The 27,995-nt window shown below is 41.7% G+C and overlaps 1 protein-coding gene across 3 annotated transcripts in view; it reads right to left on the minus strand.

Annotated features, from left to right (window-relative positions):
• The window catches only part of CIMAP2 (ciliary microtubule associated protein 2), a 46,530-nt gene extending 19,362 nt beyond the window's left edge, over positions 1–27,168 (minus strand). The window contains exons 1-6 of one of the 3 annotated variants that reach the window (XM_074220318.1): positions 27,036–27,168; positions 20,920–21,010; positions 19,500–19,664; positions 8,207–8,329; positions 1,836–1,973; positions 15–158 (exon numbers count right to left, since the gene is read on the minus strand). In XM_074220318.1, the coding sequence (XP_074076419.1) occupies positions 15–158; positions 1,836–1,973; positions 8,207–8,329; positions 19,500–19,664; positions 20,920–21,010; positions 27,036–27,088 (714 nt within the window). In that variant the 5' untranslated portion in view covers positions 27,089–27,168. Of the gene's footprint in view, positions 1–14; positions 159–1,835; positions 1,974–8,206; positions 8,333–19,499; positions 19,665–20,443; positions 20,772–20,919; positions 21,011–27,035 lie in introns of those variants that run through there. The other 2 variants (XM_074220317.1, XM_074220320.1) reach the window with 2 other exon arrangements.
• Positions 27,169–27,995: the final 827 nt, after the last annotated feature.

The raw sequence follows: 27,995 nt of genomic DNA on the forward strand, positions 1-27,995 counted from the left end.
ACCAGCATACAGACCTGGGTGGCAAAATGCCCATAGGGGATAGGCTTGGACCGGTCTCCTGAGAAAACATCATAGGGTCCACGCTTGCTGATGGTGCGGGTCAGTAATTCTTCCATTCCACTTTTGAAGGTGTAGGTATCTGGGGATAAGCCACTGCCCTGGAGCCAGGGGAAGGACCAAGAATTAGAAAATGCATCAATTTTAATGTCTTTCAACAAGCATCTCCTACAAGTAAAGCTCCATGCTCCAGAATTAGGGACAGAAAATGGAAAAATGGAATCAATTCTGGCCCTCAAGGAATTTTTGGATTAGCCAATGTTGGAATCCTTGTGAACTCATGGAGGGTGTTGGTTCCAGAGCTCTCCAGGTAAATGGGTTTGAGAAGGACCTGGACAGTGGAGTTGGGTATTAGAGGTCACATGGACTGCTGTCCCAGGAACTCATCAATCATTCAATAAACAACCACCTCTGTGGGCCAAACTCTGAAGGTACAAAACCAAAACAGACCCTGTCCTCAAGGAGCTTCCATTCTATTGGCTCAGATACCTCCCCCCACTCCATATGTATATATATATATATATATATATATATATATATATATATATATATATATACACAAATGCATTTAATCTATATAATATGTATATTTATAAATAAATGTAATATGGTAGAGAGTGGGGAAGGGGAAGCACTATTACACATACACATATATATTTTTGGCATGATGTTTTCAGCAATGGTGTTGGATATCTTCAGTGAGGACAAAAATCACATTAGTGTCAGTTACTGCATTAATTGTAAATTATTTAATGTGAAAAGGTTCCAAAGGAAAGTCTGGGATTGAAGAGAGACTGCCTACCAAACTACAGGTCTACAGAACTGCTGGGCTGACCTCATCGCTCTGTGTCTGTGAAACCTGGACAGTCTACCAACCAGGAAACTGAATTGCTTCAAAATGAGTTGCCTCAAGAAGACTGTGAAGATCACCTGGCAGGATAAGGGGTTGGACACCGAGGTCCTTTCTCGAATTAAACGACCAATCATTCAAATTCTACTAGCAGGACTGCAACTCTGGTGGGCTGGCCACCTTGTTTCAATGCCAAACATGGCCTTAGCAAAAGACTACTATGTGGAGAACTCCCACTGGGCTTGCCCTCCCTGGAGGTCAGAAGAAGTGATACAAAGACACTCTCAAGGTCTTTCTGAAGAATTTTGGAATAGACTGTGAGACACGGGAGACAGTGGTCCAGGACTACCCAGTATGACGTGCCTGCCTCAAAAGTGGCACTGAGCTCTGGAGCAAAGCAGAACTGCAGGAGCTCAAAAGAAAGGTGAGCCGGCCAAGTTTAGAAAATCCAGCTCTGGCATTCTCACAGAGCATTTGTGCCGTAAAGCCTCAGTCTGATCAGTTATACGTAGTCGGACACTTTGTACCTTGACCCCAGCATAATGATGCCAGTTTGGTCCTCTTCAAGAATGAAGGACAATCGCCAACTAAACTAAAATAAAAATCAAAGATGTGTATCTGGAGGGACCTTTGGGAATCAACTTAAGAGCATTTACTTCTACTGTCGCCCCTATCTCCCAAGCCTAGTGAGGCTATAGCTTCTTCCCTCCCACTAGAGACAACTCTTTGGAAGGAGGGGCATGTAATGCAACTTAATCGCTCCCCTCCCACTAGGGGCGACTCTTTGGGAGGGGGGGCAGGTTATACAACGTCCTTATGCTTGAGCTTTTGTCTGGCCCACTCAGAAGAGATGTTGCACAAATATCTTATGAATGAATGAATATATTCTAGAGAGAAGAAAGGTGAAACCAAAGCTCCCTGGACTTACCTCAGTAGAGACTTCAAAGGCCTTCTTCCCTTTGGTGGACATAACCCCTTTGGTGTGGGATCGCTCCCAGGCCTTCTCTTCCATCTCAGTGTAGGGGTTCCCTCCTTTCCCATAATTCCCAGGACCAGGATAATAATTCTGCCAGGTGGAAAGAACAAGGGTCATGGTATAACATTGCTGCTAACCTTTTGCTTTGACTAAATCAATCATTTCCAGGTGTCTTGCTCCACTTTGCACCAAATTAAAACAGGATAAGCAAAAGGAACTGTAACAATGGAAAGAAAATGGGTTTAAGGATCGGAGAACCTGGATTCTCCCCTCTGACTCTTAGTATCTGCATGGTCTTGGCCTAGTCATTACAATTATGTGTCTCCATGACCTCCTGTATCCAATGAGGGGGTTCGACCAAAATCTGGGTTCAGCCAACCTCAGGTACAGATACAGATTAGATGTGTTACCCTAGATCAGTCACTTCACCTCAGGGGGGATAATGGCAGCCCCAGGAGACCTCACCGGTGGAGGTGAGGATCAAAAGAGAGAACAACAGGGCAGCCCATGGCAAAGCCTCCCTGATCGCGGCTGCTACTGATTCACCTGTTTGGACTGGCATCAGCTCTATGATGTCATGGTCCTCTTCAAGAACAAAGGACAAGGGCGGCTAGGTGGCGCAGTGGATAAAGCACCGGCCTTGGAGTCAGGAGGACCTGAGTTCAAGTCTGACCTCAGACACTTCATAATGACCTAGCTGTGTGGCCTTGGGCAAGCCACTTAACCCCATTGCCTTGCAAAAGCCTAAAAAAAAAAGAACAGAGGACAAACAATAAGAGTGATTCTCACTAGGGGAATTGGTGATGAAGTGGCCACTCAGTGAGGACAAAAGCCTCATTAGGGCAGTTACTGCATTAATTGCCAATTAAATAATTTTAAATAACTTGAAAAGGTTCCAAAGGAAAGTCTGGGATAGAAGAGAGACTGCCTACCAAACCACAGGTCTACAGAACCGCTGGGTGCCAGAGCACACTTTGGACCAGCACTGGAGTCAGGAAGACTCGTGGTCCTGCGTTCAAATGCGACCTCTGACACCTGCTGTCTGTGCCTGGGCAAGTCATTTCATCCAGCTTGCCTCAGTTTTCTCATCTGTAAAATGAACTGGAGAAGGAAATGTGAACCCCTCCAGTGTCTTTGCCAAGAAAACCCCCATGGGGTCATGAAGAATTAGACATGCCTGAACAAAAAGAATCAAAAAAACACAAGCTAAGCCATTATCCTCTGAGCATCTTTGGAAATCCAGTCCTTCAGACTTCTCTCTCTACTTCAACCAGTCAAGCACCTACTAAGAGTCTACTATGTGACAGTTGTGTCAGGTAGTAGAGACAAGGGCTAATTAAGGACCTACTATGTGACAGCTGCTGCCTCAGGGAATAGAGATGAGAGCTTATTTGGGACCTACTCTGTGACAACCACTGCATCAGGCAGTAGAGATATGGATTTATTAAGCACCTACTATGTGACAGCTTCTGCATCAGGCACAAGTGTTTATTAAAGAACTACTGTGTGACAGCCACTGCATCAGGCAGTAGAGACAAGTGTTTATTAAGGACCTATTATGTGGTAGTCAATACACCAGGTTGTAGGGACAAAAATGAAGCCATCTCAGGGGAGAGACTATTGGACCACTGATTCCTCTAATTAAGCTCCTACTGTGTGTTAAGCACTGGAGATACAGAAACAAAAATGAACTTCATCACCAATTCCCCAAGAACTGGAATAAGAAACTGGCATCCAGGTGGCATCACACAAAGAGTATGGCCCACAGAATCAAGAAGACCCGAGTTCTAGTGCTGCCTCACAAATTTACCATGTGACCCTGGGCAAGTCACTTAACTTTGGTCTCTATTTCTTCCTCTGTAAAATGGACACCATCACATGTTCTCCCTTCAAGAGTTATGTCACAAGGATAAAATGACATAATATCTGTAAACCTTGCAGTGTTATAAAAATTCTACAACCAGTGGGTAGAGATCTCAAAGAGAAATTTTGCCTTGAGGCCCGGAGAGCTTCCTCCAGGGAGGGCTCTCCCACATTGGGTGGGCAAGGTTACATTCCTAAACTGAATGGCCACTCATCAAGGATTCCAGAGGGAGGCTGGGCAGGATGCTGCTGAGGCAGATGCCGGGCTTCTATGACCTGACTGCTGGTCCAGTCAGCCCACCCTCAGCATCTAGGGGTCACCTTGGGCAGAGGCCCAGGGATGGACAGCTCTTTCCCTCTGCCCCTCGCTACTTCCCAGCCACAGCCCCCTCATTCACTCCCGACCGCAGGTGCCTCTCCATCTCTCCACATCCACTTCTGCTCTCAGCACTCTGGCCAGCTCCCTCGGAGCTGACCTGAGCAGAGACCAGCAGCGGAAGGTCCGACAACTGGCCGCTCCTCTGAATCGCAGAAGCTAACTTACAACTAAGGGAGCTTTCAAGCCTCCTCATGTTGATGACAGAGCTACCGAGCCTATGCAGGCGTGACCTTGGATAAATCATTTTCTTCTTTGCACCTCTGTTTCCTGCTGTGTAAGACTGGAGTGGGTGGGAGGTGCTGGATGATTTCCAAGGCCCCTTCCATTTTGAACTGCCTTTCTAAGGCTCCTCCCATCTCTTCCATGCCCTCTTCTAAGCTCCCTTCCAGTCTGACATCCTTGGGTCTAAGGCCCCTCTCAGCTCTGACCTTCTGTGCTAAGGTCCCCTATTTCTGACATTCTCCATTCTAAGGCCCCTCCATCTCTGATGTTCTGTATTTTTAGGTCCCTTTTCTCCCCTTTTGCCTCCCCCCCTGACCCTACCACAGGGTTGCCGCTGGTCCCTCTAGATGCTTGAGAAAGAACTGATGAGGACCCCCACTTCATCTCAGGGCTAAGCTCGGGGATTCCTTTCCTTTCATTGGTCCACAAAGAAAGATGCAGCCTGGAGGAAAGGCAGAGCTGGCTTGGGTGGGGGGAGGCTCGCCCCTCCCCAGGCTTCTTGTCGGCTGTAGCCCCCTGTTGTTCCTTCCACCTCCACTGTAGGTCACTGCTGCCTCACAGAACAGAGGAAGTGGCATTGCCAGCTCCTGCCCAGGGTCTCCAGTAGGAGGAAAGGGAGCTCAGAAAAAAGGGGGAGAGTGGAGACCAGAGACAAGTGGACTTGAGGAGGGGGCAGGGGAGCCTTAGAATGTACAACACAGATTGTCGAAACAAGCAGAGCTTCAGGGGAAAGACCCCTGGGTCTAAAACCCTTCTTGTACTGTTTATGACTCTGGGGCATCTTTGGACAAGATCTTTGAGGGTCTTGGTTTCCTGACTGGGAAAATGAGAGTGTTGGCTTTTAGGGTTCCTTCCAGCTTTAGATCCCTGAAGTCAGAGCTGGGAGGGGCCTTGGAACAGGGGATGTCAGAGCTGGGAAGGAGCTTAGAAAAGGGGATGTCAGAGCTGGGAGGGAGTTTAGAACAGAGATTATCAGAGCTGGGGGCCTGAAAACAAATGCTAGAAAACAGAATACAATACATCAAAGGTGAAAAGAATACTACATGTTTGAATATGAGAGTTTGCCAGACCCTCAGAACTCCTATTCAGCAGACTTGGAAGGCATGTGCAGCACTTCTTTAGTCTGACCCTTTCATTTTATAGATGAGGAAACGGGCTGAGAGAGCTGAAGGGACTCCCTCAGGGTAACAGACTCATAGAAAAATACTCTTCCTCTTTCTTTCTTTTTTTAATTATTTTTTTTTGCGAGGCAATGGGGTTAAATGACTTGCCCAAGGTCACAAGCTAAGTAATTATTGAGTGTCTGAGGCTGGATTTGAACTAGGTCTTCCTGACTCCAGGACCAGTGCTTTATCCACTGCACCAACTAGCCGCCCCACCCCTTTCTTTCACAGATGAGAAAAACGAGTCCCAGTGAGATGATAAGACTTGGCTGAGGTCTCACTGCTAAAACTAAGGACAAGATTTGAACCCAGGCCCTGTGATACCAAAGAAGATTCCTTGTTCACAACACTGTGCTGATTCAAACATGAGTTGGGGATCATCTCTTCCTCCAAGGAGGAAGGAGCTCATTCAAGGTCAGATGAAGGTTCCCCCTCCCTCCCCCTTGGCTTCCTTGCTTCCTCAGTCATCTCTCCTCAGTGTATAGTCCCACTGGAGTTCAGGCATGAGAAGAAAGGCTGCCTTCCCCTTGCCATTCAGAGGCTTATTTAGAGTGAGCTTGGGCTGCGCCAACTTGGCTCCCATAAGGCAGGGGAGGCCGTGCCATCCATTGCCAGGCTGTTTCAGGCCCTGATGCACATGAGGCAGCTTTGTGACCCCTCTCTATCACTATCAAGGTAGCAAAGGGGAAAAACACCAACCCAACGTAAGCCAACCCAATCTTAGCATAAGGATCTACCAATCCAGATGCATCAAGCCAATATGGCCAAGCAGAAAGGGTCCTGCTGTCTTCTGCCCTGGCCAGACCACCCTCACCTAGAGTATGGGCTCTCTCTGGACCCTACAGTTCAGAAAGGATATTTAGAAGGAGGGGAGTGACAAAGAATCCCTTGGTCAATAATCATTCATTATTTCTTGTATGGGAGGGAGAGATGAAGGAACTAGGGATACTCAAACCAGAGAAGAAAAGCCTCAGGGGTGACATGATAACTCCCTTTAAAGAGTTTACTGGTTGGCCAATGGGGAAAGGGTCTGCTTGGTCCCAAAGGGCTGACCCAAGAGCATGGGGAGAAGTTGATGGGAGGCACATTTCTACTTAGCAAAAAATCTACTGCTAGTCACAGCTAACAGTTCTATTGTCCCTTGAGATTTATGAAATACTTTACAGGGAGGTAGGGCCTGCCACTATCCCCATTTAACTGAAGAGGAGACTGAAGCTGAACAGGGTCACACAGTCATTAAGTGTCTGAAGCAGATTTGAATTCGGATATAAGAAAGGATTTCCTAGCAAAGGTGCCTTTCTGAGAGAATGTGTGGACCCAGGAAGTCAATGAGTTTTCTGTCATTGAGGGTGTTTAGGCAAAGGACAGAAGGCCACAAAGGAAGTAGTAGAAAAATATTCTAATTTAGTACAAGGAATGGGGGAGCTAGGTGATTGCTGAGGTTTCTCCCAATTCTGAGATTCTGTGATTCTTACAAAAAAAGTGTCTCCTCTTGCTATAATTTTCCTCCCATATCCCTACCACCTGCAAGCCAAGTCTAAGTGGGCATCCAGCCTCTGTGGGAAGACTCCCCCATGCCTGGGAGTTCACTCCCTTACCAGGTAGCCCAGACCATTTTGTCAATACTCCAGCCTAAATTGACCTCATTGCAATTTCTATCTACCCTCAGGAGTCATCCTTCAAAAATGTAAACCAGCTCCCAATTTCCCCAGTTCTACTTTTCAGCCCACTTCAGGTGAATATTTCTAGTTTCTTCAACAGCTACCCTTCTACTGGGTTGAATGGAATCAAAGTCCTTCACCCCCTCTTCTGGACAATATCCAGCTGAGTCACAACCTTCCTAAATGAGGGTGCCCAGAATTCACTTCATTTAAATGAAGTAAAAATATTCTAGATGTGGCTATAGTGCTCTAGGAATATTATCTTCTTACTCTTGAAAGTTAATCTAAATCACATTGATGGGGGGGGTTACCCCATCTCTTTTATTGAACTTGTAGTCCACTAAGACACCAAGGTCTTTTTCAGACAAAGTGCTGCCTAGCCATATCTCCCCTGCCTTGTACTCATGGAACTGATTTTTTTAAAAATTTATATAAGGGAGACATATAAGGCTTTTACATGTCTCCTTTATTTTGTCTTATACAGTTTGGCCCACTATCTTGGGCTATTGAAATCCTTTTGGATCCCTACTCTTTCATCCAGTGGGTTAGCTACCTTCCCCAATTTTGAGTTATCTGCAAAAGTGATGAGCCGACCATAGTTTTACCCAAATCATCGATAAAATGTTCAACAGCAAAAGTAACTAGAACAGGTTACTAGAGGTGTCCTGCCAAGGAGGTCTGTGAAGGTGATCCCTTTTGTGTGGGGATTAACATGGTATTATGGAAAACCTTCTAGATGTAGAATCAGGAGACCTGGAATTGGAAACCAGTCCTGGCTTTTGTTATTGGCCAGTGAGACCCCTCCAAAGTTAGGAAACACATACTTAGGGTCACACACAGGTGCTATCTTCAAGGATAGCACCCTATCCACCATCCTGTACTGCCTGGGCTTTGGTTTCTTACTCTACAAAATGGGAGTGGACCAAGTGAACTCCAACTGGATGTCTCCTCTGCCTGGGAATAAAGGGTTGTGGCTTCTTCTACAGCATCCTTGGAGGGAGCAATTCCTGGAGAGGCAGACCTTGCCAGACTCACCCCATCTATCTTGGCGAAGCGCATTCCCCCCGAGCTGAGCATGCCAACATTGCTTCTTGGCTTTTCCTGGGCCAATTCAATGAAGTCTTTATAGTCGTAGGTTCCTGGACCAATTTTTCCTTCCTTCTTCAAGACATGAGAAAAATAATTAAGGAAAATATCAAGTTTTCTGGGGAAGCCTGGAAGCCAGGATTTTTGCTCCCTGTTCCAAAGGGAAGCCATAGTTTAGTCAAGTCCAACACAAACCCGCAACTTGGATCTCAGCTTTTCCCCACTCTTCTTTTGGTAGCAGCCAAAGTGTTGAAAGCTTGGCACCAGGACAGGATTAGGATAGGGTTAGATGGCATTCCTCAAACAGCTCACAAGTATTTCCCACTAGATATTAAGCACTGGACTAAACATTAGGAAAAGAAATGTGCAGAACAAAATAATCCCTACTTCTGTTGGGAGAGCCAAGCACATGTAAAATTATGTCCAGCATAAATATAAAATAAATAAAAACAAGTATTGTGTTAAACACTGGGGATACAAGTGTGAAGAATGAAATAATTCCTGCTGACCTTCTATTAGGAGAGACAAGTGCATGTGAAAATAGGTACAACACAAAAATAAAATAAATCTAAGATAGCTAAATATGAGGAACTTGGGGAGGGTCCAGGCAGTTGAGATTGAGAAAGACTTCTTTCAGAAGATAGTGACACTTTCTGAAGAAAAAAAAAATCAGCTATAAAAAAATACTCTGAGTAACTATCAATTAGAGAAATGCAAATTAAAACAATTCTGAGGTGCCCCCTCACACCTAATAGATTGGCTAAAATGATAATTCGTGGAGGGGATTTAGGAAAATTGGGACATTAAAACACTGTTAGTGGAGTTGTGACCTGATGCAGCCATTCTGGAGAGCAAATGGGTACTATTTGGAAAGGGCTATAAAACTATGCATATCCTTTGATCCAGCAATACCACTGCTAGGTCAAAGAGATCAAAGATCAAGAAAAAGGATCTACTTGTACTTAAATATTGATAGCAGTTCTTTTTTTTGTGGTGGCAAAGAAATGGAAATTGAGGGGATGCCAATCAATTAGGAAATGGATGAACAAGATGCTTGTGGTGGAATACTACTATGCTAGAAGAAATGATGAGGGGGTAGTTTCAGAAAAACTTGGGAAGACTTCTATGAACTGATGCAAAGTGAGACCAGGAGAACATTGTACACATTAACAGAAATGTTACACAGTGATCAACTGTGAAAGACAGCTAATCTCTTTAAGAATAATAATTCAGGACAACTCCAACGGACCCTTGATGAAAAACACACTCCACCACCATAGAGACAACTAAGGAAGTCTGAGTTCAGATTGAAGCATAATAATTTTACTTTCTTTTTCTTTCTTTTTCTTTTTGAACCAAGGCTTATATATAAACATGCTTTATATGATTTCTTGAGAATAAGTGATTTCAATATCAGTTTCTTAATCAATGGGGAAGGAATAAAGGGAAACAGAAAATCTAGAACTCAAAAAAATTGTTAATGAATATTTAAAGTAAATAATATTATACCATAAAAATATTCTTTTTAAAAAATATGGCCCAGAACCATTCTCACAGGAAGAGAGGGACCCTTTGAGATAGAAATTAAGGAGAAAATGCATTCCACTGGGAAATGGTAGGATCTCCTCTATTAAGATTAGGAAAAGGACCTGGAAAATCTACTAATAACCATGATTTTTAAAAACCTATTCTGGAACCTACTTGCTCTACTTAAAACTTATTCTTTGCTCAATCTAGGGTCTGTTCCCTCATTTGAAAAAAATTTAACCTTGAGATGTGAAGACTTAGTGAGAATCTGACTATCATACATCAAATATCTGAAGGACTATCTTGTGGAAGAATTCATTTTATTCCATTGGCCCCAGAAGACAAAGCAAGGCACAGTGCAGGAAAAGTGGATAAAGGCTGATTTCAGTTCTATAGACAGACACTCTCATCAGTGAGAGAGGGTGATTCTCAAAGAGAGGAATCTAAGGGGAAAGAAGATGGTAATGGGAAATAGTGGGTCCTGGGGGAAAAAAAACAGGCAGATGCCACAGAAGTTTCCCAAGAGGGAAGGTATATATGTGGGGGTAGAGGAATCCCTTCCTGGGATGAGAGATTCAATTAGATGTTCTTATTTTGTCTATAATTGTAATTTTTTAACTTATAGGAAACCTCAAAACCCTAATAAATTTCACTGATCCTGTCCAAGTCTCAGTTTTCCCATGTGTGAAATGGGAATAAAAATATCACAGGGGTTTTGTAGGAGCAAGTGAGATGTGTTCAATGTAGACACATCTGCTATTTACCATTATCATTCAAGATCTAACTGGAGAGCTGGTTTCAGTGCAAAATTTAAAGAAGGGCTTCAGCTCAGTCCTACCTCTGACAGTTATTAGTCCTATGACCCTGGACCAGTCACTTAACTGTCATCTGCCTCTGTTTCCTCATCTGTAAAATGAGGGATTGAACTCCATAGCCTTTAAGGTAACCTCCCAACTCTGTATCAGTGATCTGATGGCCTCCCTGATTTTCACTGTCATTAGTGTCTCCCCACCACCACCCCCATGACTGCTTTTCTATATATGTTCTATATTTGGAGTTATAATCATGTCACTCCCTTACTCTGTAAACTTCAATGACTTCTGATTGTTTCGTTGGGTAAAATGGAAATTCTTCTGTTTAACTTCTTTTTAAAAATAATTAAATATTCCAATTATATGTAAAATTAATTTTTAGCATTCATTTTTGTAAAATTTTCTTCTTCCCACCCTTCCCCCCCATCCTAGGGTAGTAAGTAATCTGATATAGGTTATATATATTTCCATATTAGTCACACTGTGAAAAAAGAATCAGAAAAGGGAAAAAACACAAGAAGAAAAAAACCCCAATAAGTTTTAAAAAGTGAAAATAGTATGCTTTGATCTGTATTCAGATCCCATAGTTTTTTCTGTGAATGTGAATGGTAATTTCCATTGCAGGTCTTTTAAAATTGTCTTTGACCACTGTTTTGCTGAAAAGAGCTAAGTCTATTATAGTTGACCGTTGCCCAGTGTACAATATTCTGCTATGGTTCTGCTCACCTAACTCAGCATCAATTATTGTATTTCCAGGTTTTTCTGAAATTTGCCCACTCATCATTTCTTTTTTTTTTTAGGTTTTTTTGCAAGGCAGATGGAGTTAAGTGGCTTGCCCAAAGCCACACAGCTAGGTAATTATTAAGTGTCTGAGACTGGATTTGAACCCAGGTACTCCTGACTCCAGGGCTGGTGCTTTATCCACTGTGCCACCTAGCTGCCCCCCATTCATCATTTCTTATAGAATAATAGTATTCCATTACAATCATATGCCACAACTTGTTCAGCCATTCCCAATTGATGAGCATCCCCTCAATTTCTAATTTGCTGCCACCACAAAAATAATTGCCATGAATATTCTTGAACATGTGGATCTTTTCCCCATTTTTAAGATTTTCTCATATTTTATTGACCTTTGAGCATAGTTCCAAATTGCTCTCCAGAATGGGTGGATCAGTTCACAACTCCACCAAAAATGCATTACTGTCTCATCCCCTCCAATATTTTTCATTTTCCTTTTATGTCATTTTAGCCAATCTGATAGGCATGAGATAATACTTCAGAGTCATTTAAATTTGCACTTTTCTTGTGGACAAAGAGCATTTTTGGGGATAGAGAAAAGTCATCTTTATTTTAATGTAATTGATTTATTTGCATTACTTTGTATTTTATAAATTTTTTAAAGATTATTTTGAAAATTGATCTATGAGTTTCACTTTTTAAAAACTTCTTCCCTGGTCATATGCAAAGACATGTTTCAACATTCATTTTTAAAACCTTGAGTTCTGAATTCTCTCCCTTCCTCGCACCCCAGTCACCTTATTGAGAAAGCAAGTTATTTGATAGAAATTAAAAATGTATAGTCATGAAAAACATTGCCATAATAGTCATGCTGTATAAGTAAACACAACTCCCTCGTCCCCAAAAGAGAAACCTCAAAAAATAAAGAAAAAAGTATCCTTTAATCTATATTCAGCCACCATCAGCTCTATGTTTGGGAAGGAAAGTATTCTTTATCAGAAGTCCTTCAGAATTCTTTGAGTATTTTCATATAATTATAGTTTTAATTTCTTCATCTGAAAACTTCCTGTTCATTTCCTTTGACCATTTAGCAATTGAGGAATGACTTGTACTCTTATAGATTTGACTCAGTTTCTCTATATAATTTAGAAATGAGGTCTTCAGGGCAGCTAGGTGGCATAGTGGATAAAGCACCGGCCTTGGAGTCAGGAGTACCTGGGTTCAAATCCGGTTTCAGACACTTAATAATTACCTAGCTGTGTGGCTTTGGGTAAGCCACTTAACCCCATTTGCCTTGCAAAAACCTAAAAAAAAATGAGGCCTTTAATCAGAAACACTAGCTGTAAAAACTATTTCCCAACTTTCTGCTTTCCTTTTAATCTTGGTGGCATTGGTTTTGTTTGTGCAAAACCTTTTTAATTGTATGTAATAAAAACTACCCATTCTACATTTCATAATGTGTTCTATCTTTTCTTTGATTGGAAATTCTTCTTCTTTCCATAGATCTGACAGGTAAATGATTCTTTGCTTTTCTAATTGACTTGAGTTTCACCCTTTATATCTAAATCAGACACCCATCTCGACCTTATCTTTGTATAGGGGGTGAAGTGTTGGTCCATGGCTAGTTTCTGCCATACTATTTTCCAGTTTTCCCAGAAGTTTTTGCAAAGAATGAGTTCTTATTCCCAAAGCTGAAATCCATATATTACTGTGTCTTGTGAACCTAACCTACTCCACGGATTCATGATTCTATTTCTTAGTCAATACCAAATAGTTTTGATGACTCCTGCTTAATAATAAAGTTTTAGATCGTGTCCAGCTAGGCCGCCTTCTTTGGCGCTTTTGGCATCTTTTGGCATTAATTCCCTTGATCTTTTGTTCTTCCAGATAAATTTTGTTATTATTTTTCTAGTTCTATAAAATAATTTTGATAATTTGTCAAACTTCTAAAGCATTTCTCTACCTGACCCCAGTCCATCTTTCCAACTTTATTATAGATTACTTTCTTCTCACAATATAGTGTAGCCAATCTGGTCTCCTTGCTGTTCCTCATATATGATGCTGCAACTCCCACCTCCATGTCTTTGCATGGGCTATTCATGGCCGAGGATGCATCCTCACCTTACCTCTGCTTCTTAGAATCTATTGTTTCTTTTAAAACTCTTATCAAATGACACCTTCCACATGAAGCCTTTTTTGACCCCCCCAACCCACCAAGTGCTCGAGCCCTCTGTCAAAAAAACAAATAAACAAACAAACCTACTTTGAATTTATTCTGAATGACTCAGTGTAGCCCTTCCTTGATAGTAGAAAAACATTTAACTTTACATCCTTTGACTAGGACCTCTGGACATCTATCTGACAAATGATGGGTGAAGGGCACCTTTGAATAGGAAACATCTGGATACAGAACAGAATGGGAGGGTCTTATGAATGAAAGAGAAGTTAAATGAGCTGTAGGAAGAAACATAGGTATGAGACAGTACTGATAGGTATGAGATAATTTACCCCTTTTAGACTTGGATAAATTCACCCAAAAATAATTAAGAAAAAAGTAAAGGACTGTAATAGAATTTTAGAAAAGTTAGATAAAGGAACTGGCATGGAGGTGGAGCCAAGATGGAAGAATAAAGAAGGGGACTCACCTGAGCTCTTCTACAGACTCCTCCAAATACTTTTAAATAATGACTTTAAACAAATTCTAGAGCAGCAGAACCCATAAAAAGGATGAAGTGAAACAATTTTCCAGACCAAGATAACTTAGACGGTTGGTAGGAAAGATCTACTGCACCATAGTGAGAAAGAAGAGCAATCCAGGGCCCCAGCAAATCGGGGTGCAAACCTCAGGGTGACTTAATCAGTGGCAGCTGTTTACAAACCTCTCAGCTCACAGATGGTAAGGGGATTGAACACTGGGTCAGAAGGAGGGGTTCCTTTGCTGGCACTAGAGGGAGGACTCTGTTACATTGCCTATACATGGATCTGGGTCACAGTCCTGGGTCTTAATCCCAGAGTGAAGAGGAGCACTAGTGCAACAGAGTTTGAGGATGCCAGGGAGCAAGGACCTTGGTCACAGTTCCAGGGTTGAAAAGAGGGCTTGTGGTTCCTTGTAAACTCATGCACAGTACAGGAGAGTAAAAATACACTTCTCCCTAGATCATACCACTTTGGAAGAGTCAAAAATGTACAGGTCCCCAGAATTACCTCTGAAAACGGCTGCACAGGAAACCTAAAGCTTGGGACAATGTCCCCCTCCACTTGGGAAGTAAGTACCACATTATCATAGAATTAAAAGTCAAGAAATAGGGTAGAAAATTAGCAAACAACAGAAAAAATTTGGACAATGAAAGTTATTTTTTTTCCTTCATTTTCGAAGAACACCATGACATCAGGGAAGTGATGTCATGACAAACATATGAATTGGATTTGAGTGAGGAGGTGCTGCATTAAGTCACCTGCCTACTTTCTCCTCCTGGGCTATGTGGGTCCAGTGGCCTGATATGAATCAGGATAACTGGTGATGGCCTTGGATGTGGGGAAATCAGGGTTAAATGACTTGGCCAAGGTCACACAATTAGTAAGTGGCAAGTGTCTGAGACCGGATTTGAACTTCCTCCTGAATCCAAAGTCAGTGCTCTATCCACTGTACTATCTATAGAAAGTTATTGCGTGACAAAGACAAAAAAAAACTCAGAAGAAGATAACAAAGCCAAACTTCCTGCATCCAAAGCCTCAAAAATATGAATTGATCTCAGGCTATAGAAGAGATCAGAAAGGATTTTAAAAATCAAATAAGAGAGGTAGAGAAAAACTTGGAAGAGAAATGAGAATAAAGAAAAAATAAAAAATGTTTGGTAAAAGATAAATAAACAACAAAAAGAACTGAAGAAAATAATGCCTTAAAAAGAGAAGTAGGTCAAATGATAAAAAGAGGCACAAAAATCCAGTGAAGAGAAAAGTGCATTGAAAAGTAAAATTGGCCAAATGGAAAAAAGATATACAATAATTCACTGAAGAGAAAAACTTTTTTAAAAAGTAGAATTGGCTAAACAGAAAAGGAGGTACAAAAGTTCACTAAGAAAATAATTCCTTAAAAGAATTGGATAAATGGAAGCTAATGACTCTAGGGGGCATTAAGAAACAATAAAAAACAAAGAGAATGAAAAAATAGAAGAAAATATGAAATATCTCATTGGAATTTTGACCTGGAAAATATTTCTGAGAGATATTTGAAGTATTATTGGACTCCCTGAAAGTCATAATAAAAAAAAAAGAGCCTAGATATCATCCTTCAAGAAATTATCAAGGAAAACTGTCTTAATATTTCAGAACCAGAGAATAAAATAGAATTTGAAACAATCCACTGATCACCACCTGAAAAAGATTCCAAAATGAAAATTCCCAGGAATAGCCAAAATTCAGACCTCTCAGATCAAGGAGAAAAGACTTCAAGCAGTCAAAAAGAAACTATTTAAATATGGGGAGCCACCATCGCGATAACACAAGATTTAGCACCTTTTGCATTAAAGTATTGAAGGGCTTGGAATGATACTCCAGAGGGCAAAGAAACTAGGATAACAACCAAGAATCACCTAACCAGCAAGGCTGATGAAATAGATTTTCAAGTATTTCAAGTATGGAAAGATCAGAACTGAATAGAAAATTTGGCTTTCTAACATGAGATACAAAAGAAGCATAAAAAGGAAAACAGGAAAGAGACATTATTAGGGATTTGATAAGATTAAACTTTATATTCTCATTTCCAAATGGTAAAATGATATCTTTAGCTCCTAAAATCTTCCTCATTATTAGGGCAGTTAGAAAAATTATACATAGACAATAAACAGAAGTGTAAGATGAATGTGATAGTATGATTATCTAAAATAATTAAGGAAAGAGTGGGAGAAGTGAAAAGGAAAAAGTAGAATGGGATAAATTATTTGACATAAAAGAGGCCTGAAAGATATTTAATTACAGCATTACAGATTCCCCTCCAAGTGTGGAGGAAAGCACATGAACTTTACTCTCATCGGAAATGGCTCAAAGAAGGAGTAATATACACTCAGTTGGAGATAGAAATCTACCTTACCATAAGGGAAAGAAAGAAGGGAGAAGAGAGCTGGTAGAAAGGAGGCCAGTTTAGGGAGGTACAAGTCAAAAGAAAAACACTTTTGAGAATGGAGAGAGAGAGAGAGAGAGAGAGAGAGAGAGAGAGAGAGAGAGAGAGAGAGAGAGAGAGAGAGAGAGATAAATGGGGGGGAAATAGAATGGAGGGTAATTTATAGTTGATAATGATTACTGTGAAAAAAATTTACAGTGAATTTCTCTGATAAAAGACTTCATTTCTCACACACTGAAAACTGAGTCAAATTTAGGGAAATAAAAGCCATTCCTCAAGTATTAAATGGTCAAAGCATAGGAACAGGAAGTTTTCAGATAAAGTAATCAAAACTATCCATAGTCATATGAAAAAAATACTCTAACACCCTATTGATGAGAGAAAAACAAATTAAAACAATCCTGAACTACCATCTCACATCTGTTAGACTGACTAATATTTCCAAAAGGGAAATGACAAATGTAGGAGGAGATGCAGAAAAATCAAAATACTACTGAAATTTGGGGAGCTGTAAACTAATCCAACCCTTCTGGAGAATAATTTTGAACTATGCCCAAAGGGCTATAAAACCATGCATATCTTTTTTTTATATACTTTTTCTTGATATAGTCAATTATGCCAATAGTTTACCTAATATTGGAACAGTCCTACATTTTTGGCATAAATCTCATCTAGTCATGATCTGTGATCCTTGTGACTTATTGCTGTATTCTCAGGGCTAGTATTTTATTTAAAATTTTTGTATCAATATTCATTAGCAAAATTGGTCTACAGTTTTTTATCTCTCTCTTTTTTTACTCTTCCTGGTTTAGGGATCAACAAAATATTTGTGTCATAAAAGGAATTTGATAAGATTCTTTCTTCACCTATTTTCCCCTAATAGTTTATATAGTATTGGGATTAATTGTCCTTTACATGTTTGGCAGGGGTGGTTAGGTGGCACAGTAGATAGAGCAGTGGCCCTGGAGTCAGGAGTACCTGAGTTCAAATCCAGCCTCAGACATTTAATAATTACCTAGCTGTGTGGCCTTGGGCAAGCCACTTAACCCCAATGCCTTGCAAAACCCTAAAAAAAAAAAATATTTGGCAGAATTCACTTGTGAATCACTTATGGCTCTGGGGATTTTTTCTTAAGGAGTTCATTGATAACTTATTCAATTTCTTAATAATTACCTAGCTGTGTGGCCTTAGGCAAGCCACTTAACCCCATTTGCCTTGCAAAAAAAAATAAAAAAGAAATGATGAGCAGGTTGCTCTCAGAAAAACATGAAGAGACTTACATGAAATGATGTAAAGTGAAATGAGTAGAAGGAGAATACTGCACACAGTAACATAGATATTGTATGATGGTCTACTATGAATAACTTAGCTATTCTCAACATACAATGATTCAAGACAATTCTATAGGACTCATGATAAGGGCTATCCATCACCAGAGAAAGAAATGGTAGAGCCTAAATGGAGATCAAACATACTTTTTCTTTACTTTCTTTTCTTTTCTTGTGTTTTTTTGTCTGTTTTTTTTTCACAGTATAGTTTTCATAGAAATGTGTTTTTCATGACTACACATGTATAACCTGTGTCATATTGCTTGCTGTCTTAATGGGGGGAGAGGAGAGAAGGAGGGAGAAAATTTGAACTCATAATTTGAAAGAAAAAAGGTGTTAAATTGTTTTTACATGTCATAGGGGAAAATAAAGTAATAAATAAAAAAATAAATTAAGTGGCAGGCCTGTAGAAAAACAGGCACATGTCCATGCACTGTGGGTGGAGCTGTGAATCAGTCCAATTATTCTGGAGGGCAATTGGAAGCTGCCAAAAAAATCATTAACTTGTGCATACCTTTTGACTCAGCAAAGTGATTACTAAGGTATATATATATATATATATATATATATATATATATATATATCAAAGAGCTCAAAAAAAGAACATATGTATGAAAAATATTTCTAATAGGTTTGGGTTTTTTGGTTTCCAGCAGCAAGAAAATTTAGAAAGTGAAAAAGTATCCATCAATTTTTGTTCTTCAGACACGTCTGACTCCTTATGACCCCATTTGGGTTAGCTTGGCAAAAATACTGGAGTGGTTTGCCATTTCCTTCTCCAGCTCATTACAGATGAGGAAATTAAGGCAAAGAGGGTGAAGTGTCTTGCCCAGACTCACACAGTAAGGTCAGGGGTTGGATTTGAACTCAGTTGTTCCTAACTCCAGGCCAGGTGCTCTATTTACTTTACCACCTAACTGTCCATTCATTAATTAGGGAATAGATATCTATCTATAAGTTATAGTATCTGAAAGTGATAGAATACAATTGTGCTATAAGAAACGATGAAGAGATCAATTTCAGAAAAATCTAGGGAGACTTGTATGAACTGATACAAAATGAAGTGAGTAGAACCAGGAGAACAATTTATATAATAACAACGACAAAAGAGAGACAATTTTGAAAGACTTAAGAACTCTGATTAACAAATTGACTAGATGCAATTCCATAGGACTCATAATGAGACATGCTACTCCCATCTCCTGAGAGATGATGGATTCAGGCATATTTGGGGGGACATGGTTAAGGGGGGGAAATGTTTTGCATAACTACACATGTGGGTAAAAGGGGGTTCCATTTTTCTTTTTTTTTTCCACAAGGGAGAAAGGGAGGGGAGAGGGTAAACAAGCAGATTTTTCAATGACTGAGAAAAATTAAAAATAAAATTTCACTTTAAAATTAAAAATGAAAGGGAAAATTCTAAGAGAATTGGCAGAATCACAGAACTGCAAAATTCAAAGAATTCTTCTCACAACCAACTAGTCTAATCCAAATGTGAACAAAAATCTCCTGTCACAATGTCCCTGAGAAATGGCTTCAGTGACCAAACGAATCACTCATTTCACTTTTGGTCAATTTTCAGGAAATTTTCCCAACATTACGTGGGATTAAATGCACATCCCTGCCATAAATATTTGATGATCAAGGAATAATTAATCTAAGAGCATGGATGAAGAGGAGAATACTTATGGAGAAGGGGAAAACAAGGATCTTACAATTAATTTCTTTTCTTTGATGGCAGCCTTATACTGGAAGTGAGGTAAATGGGTCAACCTGGTAGCCTCCTCAGCCTTGGCCCAGCCAGTTCCAATGATTTTCTTCAGCTTCTCCTCATCGAAGCATCCACCATTGAAGTGGTACATGCCAGGTCCCAAATGGGCCTAAAAGTCAGAACAGGGTTATAATTGGTTCTCCAGGGTCCTGCTCTACTTTTCTTGAAAAAGGCAGAATTATAAACACATAGAGAGTCAGAACTGGAGAGGTCTTAGGAGAGAGAAGATCAGAACTGAAAGGAATTTGAGAATGGGGAATTATCAGGGTTGGGGGGGGTCTGAGAATTGAGAGGACCCCAGAAGTTGGAATGTTTATATTTGAAGGAGTCTTGGTGACCCTTTAGCTGAACACCCCAATTTTTAGGTGAGGGGCAAGCCCAAAGTCAGAGATCAGAAGGCTCTGACAAGGCTGGGATTGCTTCTCGGATGTGTCCTCTTTCCACTCCAAAGAGTCTTCTCTTCTCCCTTTCCCCCCACCCCTAAAACTTTCTTATTCAATTCTCCGATGGGACTTCAATTTATGGCTTTTAGGCTTAAAATTCTAAGACCTCTCCAGCTCTGACACTCCCTATTCTAAGGCCCCTCCCATCTTTGACACTCCCTATTCTAAGACCCCTCCCAGTTCTGACACTATTCCAAGGCCTTTCCCGGCTTCCTGTTCTAAGGGACTTAACACCTCAAGCCTGGACTTCACTAGATCTTCCCCACCCCAATCCATCCTCTTCTCACCTGTCAAAGGGATCTTCCTAAAGGGCAAGTCCCTTCCCTCCTCTATAAGCTCCCGTGGCTCCCTATCCCCTCCACCATCACACAGAGGAGATGGAGAGTCCTCTGGTTGCCTTCCCGCCCTTCCAGTCTTCTTGCACCCGATTCTCCCCTCCACTTACTTGTGTCTTGCAGAGCCTGGCTCCCCTGGCTCTTCCTCGATTGGACAATTACTTGTCCCTGTGAACATCCATCCCCCCAACACCATCTCCCGGCCTCCCTGGCTTCCTTGGGAGTCCCGGGCAAAGAACCATAGCTTGATGACTACTTTCACTCGTCCTGTCTGTCTTGTTTGTCCAGAGCTATTTCCTCCTTTTCCAGAGAGTCTTCTCACTTCTCCTGGAAGCTCCTTGAGGGCAGGGACAGCCTTGTCTCTCTTTGTATCCCCAGTGCTTGTCACAATGCCTAGTCACAAGTCATTTGACTTGATTGGAGCTTTTCAGGAAAATTTGTAGTCAGGTAATAAAACAGGATTTTGATCTGGGGAAGTGTCCAAAGTTCCTTTGAATTTTGGCTGTGCCCTCCCTTCCTCCTTGCCAAATTCCCTTGCCCCACTATCCCTTCCTTCAGGCCTTTACCCTGAGATGACACCACTCACCCTACTTGGCAGATAATGCTTTGAGTACAACACATGAGGGAAGCTGGGGGTTTCCGTCTTTCGAGGCACCACCAGGGAGGACACATCAAACCTAGCCCAGAAGAAGAAACAAAATCTCCAGGTGAAATATTCCTGCCTACTCTGATTCACTGTGTGACACTGAGCAAGTCCTTTGCCCTTGTCTGGGTCTCTGGGAAATGAATAGGGACTTTCAGGTATTTTGATGTCAGGACCTTTTGATACTCTTAAAAATTGTTAAAAGTTCCCACCAGCCCCCAAAGAGCTTCTCTTTACATTGGGTTACAGCAATTGAAAGCTAGAAGAGAAATTAAGATGTAGGATTAAAATGAAAATGATTTTGACTCACAGACCCCCGAAATAGTCCTGGGGGACCTGAGAATCCTCTGAGGACCATGGAAGGAAAGGATCTCTTAAGTTCCTCATCCAGCACAAATACACTGTGCCTGTTAAGGAAGGGGAAAGAGGACACTAAAAATAAAGTGAAATTATAGAGTATTTGCATGAGAAAAGACCCCAAAGGACCCACATAAAGCCTTGAAAATCTCTATTGCAATAGCACAGAGATGAGCACCCAACCTCTTCTTGAATATCTCTAATGACAGGGAACTCATCACTTTGCCTCACTACTCTTATCTTTGGATTGCTTTCTTATCTTGAACCTGTATCTGCCTCCCTGTAATGTCTTCTCCCAGGTTAAAGTTGAGATTTCCAGGGTCAAGCTGCCGTTCTCTGCCACCATACCAGTCTTTCAGAGAGGTCTGGCATAAGAAGCATAGTGGCACAAGTTCTCAGTAATCTCCAGGAGACAATTACAGGACAAAGATGATATCTCCATTAGATCCATTTCTGGAATATAGTTAATGAAATGGGTTTCAATTCAAATCAACTCTTCAGCACCCACTAAGACCTACGATGTTCAAGGCATTGTATTAGATACAAAGATAAAAACCAATCTTCGCCTTGAGGGCCACTTTACATCCTAGTGAGAAAAACAACATTAAAAATAATGCAGCCAATCAATAGAGATAAGAAGGGAATCATCCCTAAAAACAAGGGGATCAGAAAATACTTCCACTAAGAAGTAGTGCCTGAATTCTTCCTTGATAGAAGCCGTTAACCAAGTTTTTCCTGAGTGTGACAGCACAGGCCAAAGATGAGAGTGCCAGAAATCAGGCAGCAGATTATGAATGACTTTCTTGGCAAGGAACTGATTTGAAAATCATGGGATTGCTTCTTCCTGGGAGTTCTGCCTTGCTATAGTTCAGACAGAAATTATAGTCATGATCATAAATGGGAAGGTGGATCAGAAAGCAATCATTTTGGGGGCTTGAGTGATCTTCCCAGGACAATTCAACAATCACATTACTTGTGACCTTCCACACAAGGTGTCCTTGGGTCTTGTGGGAATGGCTAAATTGATTGTATAATTTTGAATCTACACCATTCTTGGGTACAGTACAAGATATACTGATACACTTTAACACAGGCAAAAGAATGCAGGATTTGTCAGGATTAAAACAAATTACTCAGGGCAGCTAGGTGGTATAGTGGATAGAGCAATGACCCTAAAGTCAGAAGTTCCTGAGTTCAAATCTGACCTCAGACACTTAATAATTGCCCAGCTGTGTGACCTTGGGCAAGTCATTTAACCCCATTGCCTTAAAATGAAAAAAAATTAAAAAAGCAAAAAAACCCCAAATTTGTTTTCACTGTTTCCCCAGACCCAGAGCCTGCCTGTGAGAAGGCTCTCTAGAAACTAAATGAGTAATATTAAATTCATTATACATATATTAATCAGTATGAAGACCATAATGTTTGACAAAGCTAAGTAGTCTACAAAGGTGGAGATGAGGAGGGAGTGCTTTCCAGGCATAACCTTTGCAAAAGTATTGAAGTGAAAGAATTCCAAGGCCAGAGAGAACAACAAATTGTTTAGTGAGGATGAAATGTAGATTAAAAAGAATTATGACAAATGCTCCTGGAAAGATAGAATGGGGCCAGATGGGTAAAGGGCTTCAAATGTCCAGCTGAGGAGGAGCTTTTATCTAATCTCTGAGACCAAAGAGAGACAGTAAAGATTTAGGGCCAAGAAAATGAGTTGGCATGTTCATTTTGTAGAGGCAAGTGGATTGGAAAAGGGAGAGACCAGCAGTTGGGAGATGTTGCAAAAAAAAAAGAAATTCTTATAAGAAGGTAAATATGAACTTATTTTTCTCTACTGTCTAAACCAGGTAGGTGGTCTAGTGGGTAAAGACCATAGGCTGGAGTCAGGAAAATCTTGAATTCAAATTCAGCCTCCAACATTTACTAATCACCTAACTTCTGTCTGCCTCAGTTTCTTCACCTGTAACATAGGGAAAATGGGCATCTACTCTCAGGGATATTGTGAGAATCAAATAAGATAATATTTGTAAAATGCACAATTCTTAGCATATAGTAGGTACTATATATAAATGATAGCTATTATTTTTATTAAAGTCATTGCAATAGGGGCCTCAGATACTTAATAATGACCTAGCCGTGTAGCCTTGGGCAAGCCACTTAGCCCCATTGCCTTGAAAAATATAAAAAAATTAAAAAATTAAAAAAAATAAAGTCATTGCAATCTGGCTTCTGGCCCTAAGTGAAATTGCTCTCTCCCAGGCCATCCCACATCACTAACTTTCAGATCTGATGATCTTTTTTTCTTCTTAAGTTATTTTATTTTTTTAAAATTATGTATTTATTTTCTTACTCTCCTACATCATCTTTCCCCAAAACCCAAATCTCTTTATAATTAATATACATAATCATCCACAAACTTGGGGTATCTCCCCAAACCTCTGTTCAGAGTCCTTGATCTCACATCTCCAACTGGATACCTTATAGACGTTATAAGTTCAATCCAAAAGGAAATTCATTATCTTTCCCGTATAACTCTTTTCCCTTCCAAACTATCCTATAAGAGGGTAATGCCCATCCTCCAGTTGTGGGGCTCCTAATCCAGACATCAGCCTGAACTTTTCACTATCTTTCAGCCCCCATACCCAAGTTGTTGCCAAGGCCTCTCACCAATTTCACCTGTGCAATATCTCTTGCATCTGCCCCCTTCTTTCCTCTCTGACACCGTCAATACCCTGATCCAGGTTCTCATGACTTCAGGTCTAGCCTTTTGGTTAATATCTCTACCTGAAGTCTCTCCCATCTTCGATTCTTCATCCACCCAGCTGTCAAACTGATTTTCCTTGGATGTAAGTTGACCGTGTCACTCACTTCCCTATTCAGAAAACCCTATTGGCTCCCTATCACTTCTAGGATCAATTATAAAATCTGCTTTTCATTCAAGACTCTCCATAATCTATTTTCTGCTACCTTTCTATTCTTCTTACACCTTATTCCCCCATATCCACCTCCAAACTCTGTTCCTCCCATTTATGTTCTCTTGGCAGAAAGTGGTTTGCCATTTCCTTCTCCAGCTAATTTTACAGATAAGGAAACTGAGGCCAACAGAATTAAGTGACTTGTCCAGGGTCACATAGCTACTATGTGTCTGAGGTCAGATTTGAACTCAGGAAAATGATTCTTCCAAACTCTATCCACTAGCTAGAGTTTCCACTTGGCCACCCCTAGCACATAGTGGACATTTAATAAATGCTTCCTGACCAGCTAATCAAACCAAATAAATTCACAGCATTTGGCATTGTAGATAACTTTTTTTCTGAATTAAAAAAGTATTTTTTTCACAAACATTTACTGTCCCTTTTATTTTCCTCAGGCCACCTTGGAATAAGTTTTGAAGTGAAAAATAAACGTAACAAATGTGCATAATGCATAGAAAGACATTTTTCATATTATCCATGTCCAAAATCTGCCTTTTAAACCTCTCTAAAAGGAGGTGGATATTGTCTTTCCTCTTCAATCCTCTGAACTTGTAAATGATATTTTCTTCTCTCATTCTCTCTGTCTTTGTCTGTCTCTCTGTCTGTGTCTGTCTGTCTCTCTGTCTCTTTCTCTCTGTTTCTGTCTCTAGTCTATTTCTAGCTTTCTGTGACACTGCTTTCTCTTGATTCTCTTCCTCCCTCTCTAACTGCCAATCTTTCTGGGTCTTTTCTTGATGAATCTTCCTCCATGCAAAGTCTCTATCCCTAGTCCTCTCCCCTTCATCTCTATATTCTTTTGACAATCTCATCCTTTCCCATGGATTAAATTCTCACTTCCAGATAAGAGTAGAATTAGACCAGAATTAGAAGGACCCACATTAAAACCATGCCTCCCGCTAGCTATGACCCTGGACAAGTCACTTAATCTTTTAGCCTCAGTACTTTCTTTTATAAAACAATGTAAATGGACTGAGTAGCCTCTTGGGTCCTTTCAGCTCTAAATCTGTGATTCTAAAAATACAGTCCAGGTCGGCTAAGTGGTGTAGTGGATAAAGTACCGGCCTTGGAGTCAGGAGTACCTGGGTTCAAATCTAGTCTCAGACACTTAATAATTACCTAGCTGTGTGGCCTTGGGCAAGCCACTTAACCCCGTTTGCCTTGCAAAAACCTAAAAAAAAAAATACAGTCTTGATCTCTTCTTGAGTTCTAGTCCCAAATCATCAGTTGCTCACTGGATGTTTCTATATGGATGACCCAGAAGCATTGCAAACTCAACATGTCCAAAAGGGACCTCAAGAACCTGCCCTCTGTGGCCCTCCCACTGATGTGGAGAACACTAGCATCCTTCCAGTTTGATAGCCTCGATTTCTCCCTCTGCCACATCCATCACATCCATCACAACCCATTCTGGTTGATTTTACTTTCTCAACATCTCATCTTCCCATTCGCTTCTCTCTACTTATGTGGCCACCAACAAAGTAATTTCCCTTTTCCTTTTTAAAGGTCACTTCCCCCCTCAACGATCTCAGGTAGTTTCTTACTAGCTCTTGGAGCAAATGCAAACACACACCTCTGTGTTCCATTGAAGCCCATCCCAAGCTGGATCCGCCTTTATTAAAGATCATTCCTCTATAAAAGTTCTGTAGTTCAACAAATTAGCCTCCTTGTCATTCTCACCCTTTTCATTCCATTTCCCATCTGCAGGATTTTTCACAAGCTTCCCCCCCCCCCCCATCCTAGACTGCACTCTCTATCTCAAATTAGAATTACTGAATCATTAAAAAAAATCCTCTGCTCAAACATCGCCTTAAATCTACCGGAGGGATTCTTAACCTGGGGGCCGGGAATTTTTTCTTAGAACAAACAAAAATTTTGATAAATGTATGTTAATATAATTGGTTTCCTTTGTAATGCTGTATGTTTTATTTGATGCATTTAAAAAGTCTGAAGGGATTTGTAGGCTTCGGCAGACTCTCAGAGCAGCCAGCACACAGCATAGGCTAAGAACCTCAGAAGTGGCCCTGCCCCTCACATACTCCTTTGGATTTGTACGTAGTTGAGAAGTCCTCTTAGGCTCACATGTCTGTGTGGCCCCCAGCCCCTGCTCCTGGAGACATTCATTGTATCTTTGGCTCTCTTGGCTCATAGACGGCATTCCATTAATACTGCTTAGATGAATGAAGAGGGTAAAGCAGGGCTGAGGAGGGGGAGAAGGTGAAAGGCAAATCCCACCGTTCGGGGCTCCCTGGCTCAGAGGTGGGGGTCTGACATCCGGGAGCCCCCCGGCCTAAGGGAATGGAGATGGGGGAGGCGGGCATGAGGGGCTCTAGAGAGGGCGGGGAGGAGAGGCCAAAGAGTCCAGTCTGATCTGGGAAGGGTCATCCCTTGGGATTCCTTTCTCGGCTTCTCCGGGGCTGCAAACTGAGGCCAGTCCGGGCTCCAGGTCACTAAGCCCAAACCCCAAACCAGCCCCTCTTATTCCAAATCCGGCATTTCCCAAGATGCTGTCACGGCTTGAGCCCAGATCTTAGGAAGGGACATTTAAAAAATCACAGAAGCTCCATGTTATAATGAAGGAAACGGGGGCCAAGAAGGAGAAAAGACTAGCCCAAGGTAACACAAGTCAGTGGTGCTGGGTGGATTTGAACACAGGGCTGAGGGGGGCTGGGGGGGCGGAATAAGGGATCGGGAAGAGGACCTCCCGCCCCCCGGGTCCCCTGGACTTCCCCGCCCCACCTTGAGGACTGCATCCCGAAGGGCGCTCCGGTGAAAAGCTTGGTTGTAGCCATGGCTAAGGTCCGGAGAGACGTTTCCAGACTCAGCCGGAGCTTCCTTGGCTCCACAGCCCAAGCTTGCCCAGCGCTTCGGAGTTCAGAGGCCCAGAGTGGGTGCCCTCGCGCCCCGCTGCCAGGCAACGCCCTCTAGATTCTTGGGACCGGGGTGGGCAGGCGGGGCGCCAGGAGCAGGGAAGGGGGGGAGAGAAGAAAGGAAATGGAGAAAGAGAAGGAAAGAGGTGGTGTGGAAGTATGGGCAAGAGGAGGGAAGGAACGAGGGAGAAGGGGAAAGAGGGCAGAGGGAAGGAACGAGGAAGAGAAAGGAGGACGGGAATGAGGGGAAAACCGAAAGGACAGGGAGGAGGGAGGGGCAGGTCAGGAAAGAGGTGGGATGGAGAAAGAAAAGAGGAGACAAGCGAGGAGGAGAGCCTCGTCGAGGAGAGGAAAGTGAAGAAGGAAGGGGGGAAGTAGAGGAAATATGGGTGAGGGGCAAAGAAGGTAAAAGGAATGAAAGAGGAGAGTGGGAGAAAGGACGAGGGAAAGAGTCAGGAGAGAGAGAGAGAGAGAGAGAGGGAGGAGGAGGAGGAGGAGGAGGAAACTGGAGGAAGAGTCTCCATACAGAGTCTTACTCCCAGAGTCTGTGCTGTCTCTCCTCCACAATTCCCTATCCGTCTCTATCCATGTCCAGTCTCAGCTAAATACTGCCAGGGCACTGGTACAGATCAATTGTCTCTTCTCCACTGCCCACCCTCTTCAGCGTCTCTTCCAAGCCTGATGCTTCTAGCTTCTATTCCCCACGGCTGTGCTTCATTTTCTGAGGTCATCAGATAGCATCTCTAGCCCACCTCCGATTCAAATCGCAGCATCTTTGGTTTCTACTTTTCCTTCCAGAGGAAAACACATCCTTACTTCTCACTAGCAC

The sequence above is a fragment of the Macrotis lagotis genome, chromosome 2, assembly GCF_037893015.1.
Source record: "Macrotis lagotis isolate mMagLag1 chromosome 2, bilby.v1.9.chrom.fasta, whole genome shotgun sequence".
In the NCBI taxonomy this organism is placed as follows: domain Eukaryota; kingdom Metazoa; phylum Chordata; class Mammalia; order Peramelemorphia; family Peramelidae; genus Macrotis; species Macrotis lagotis.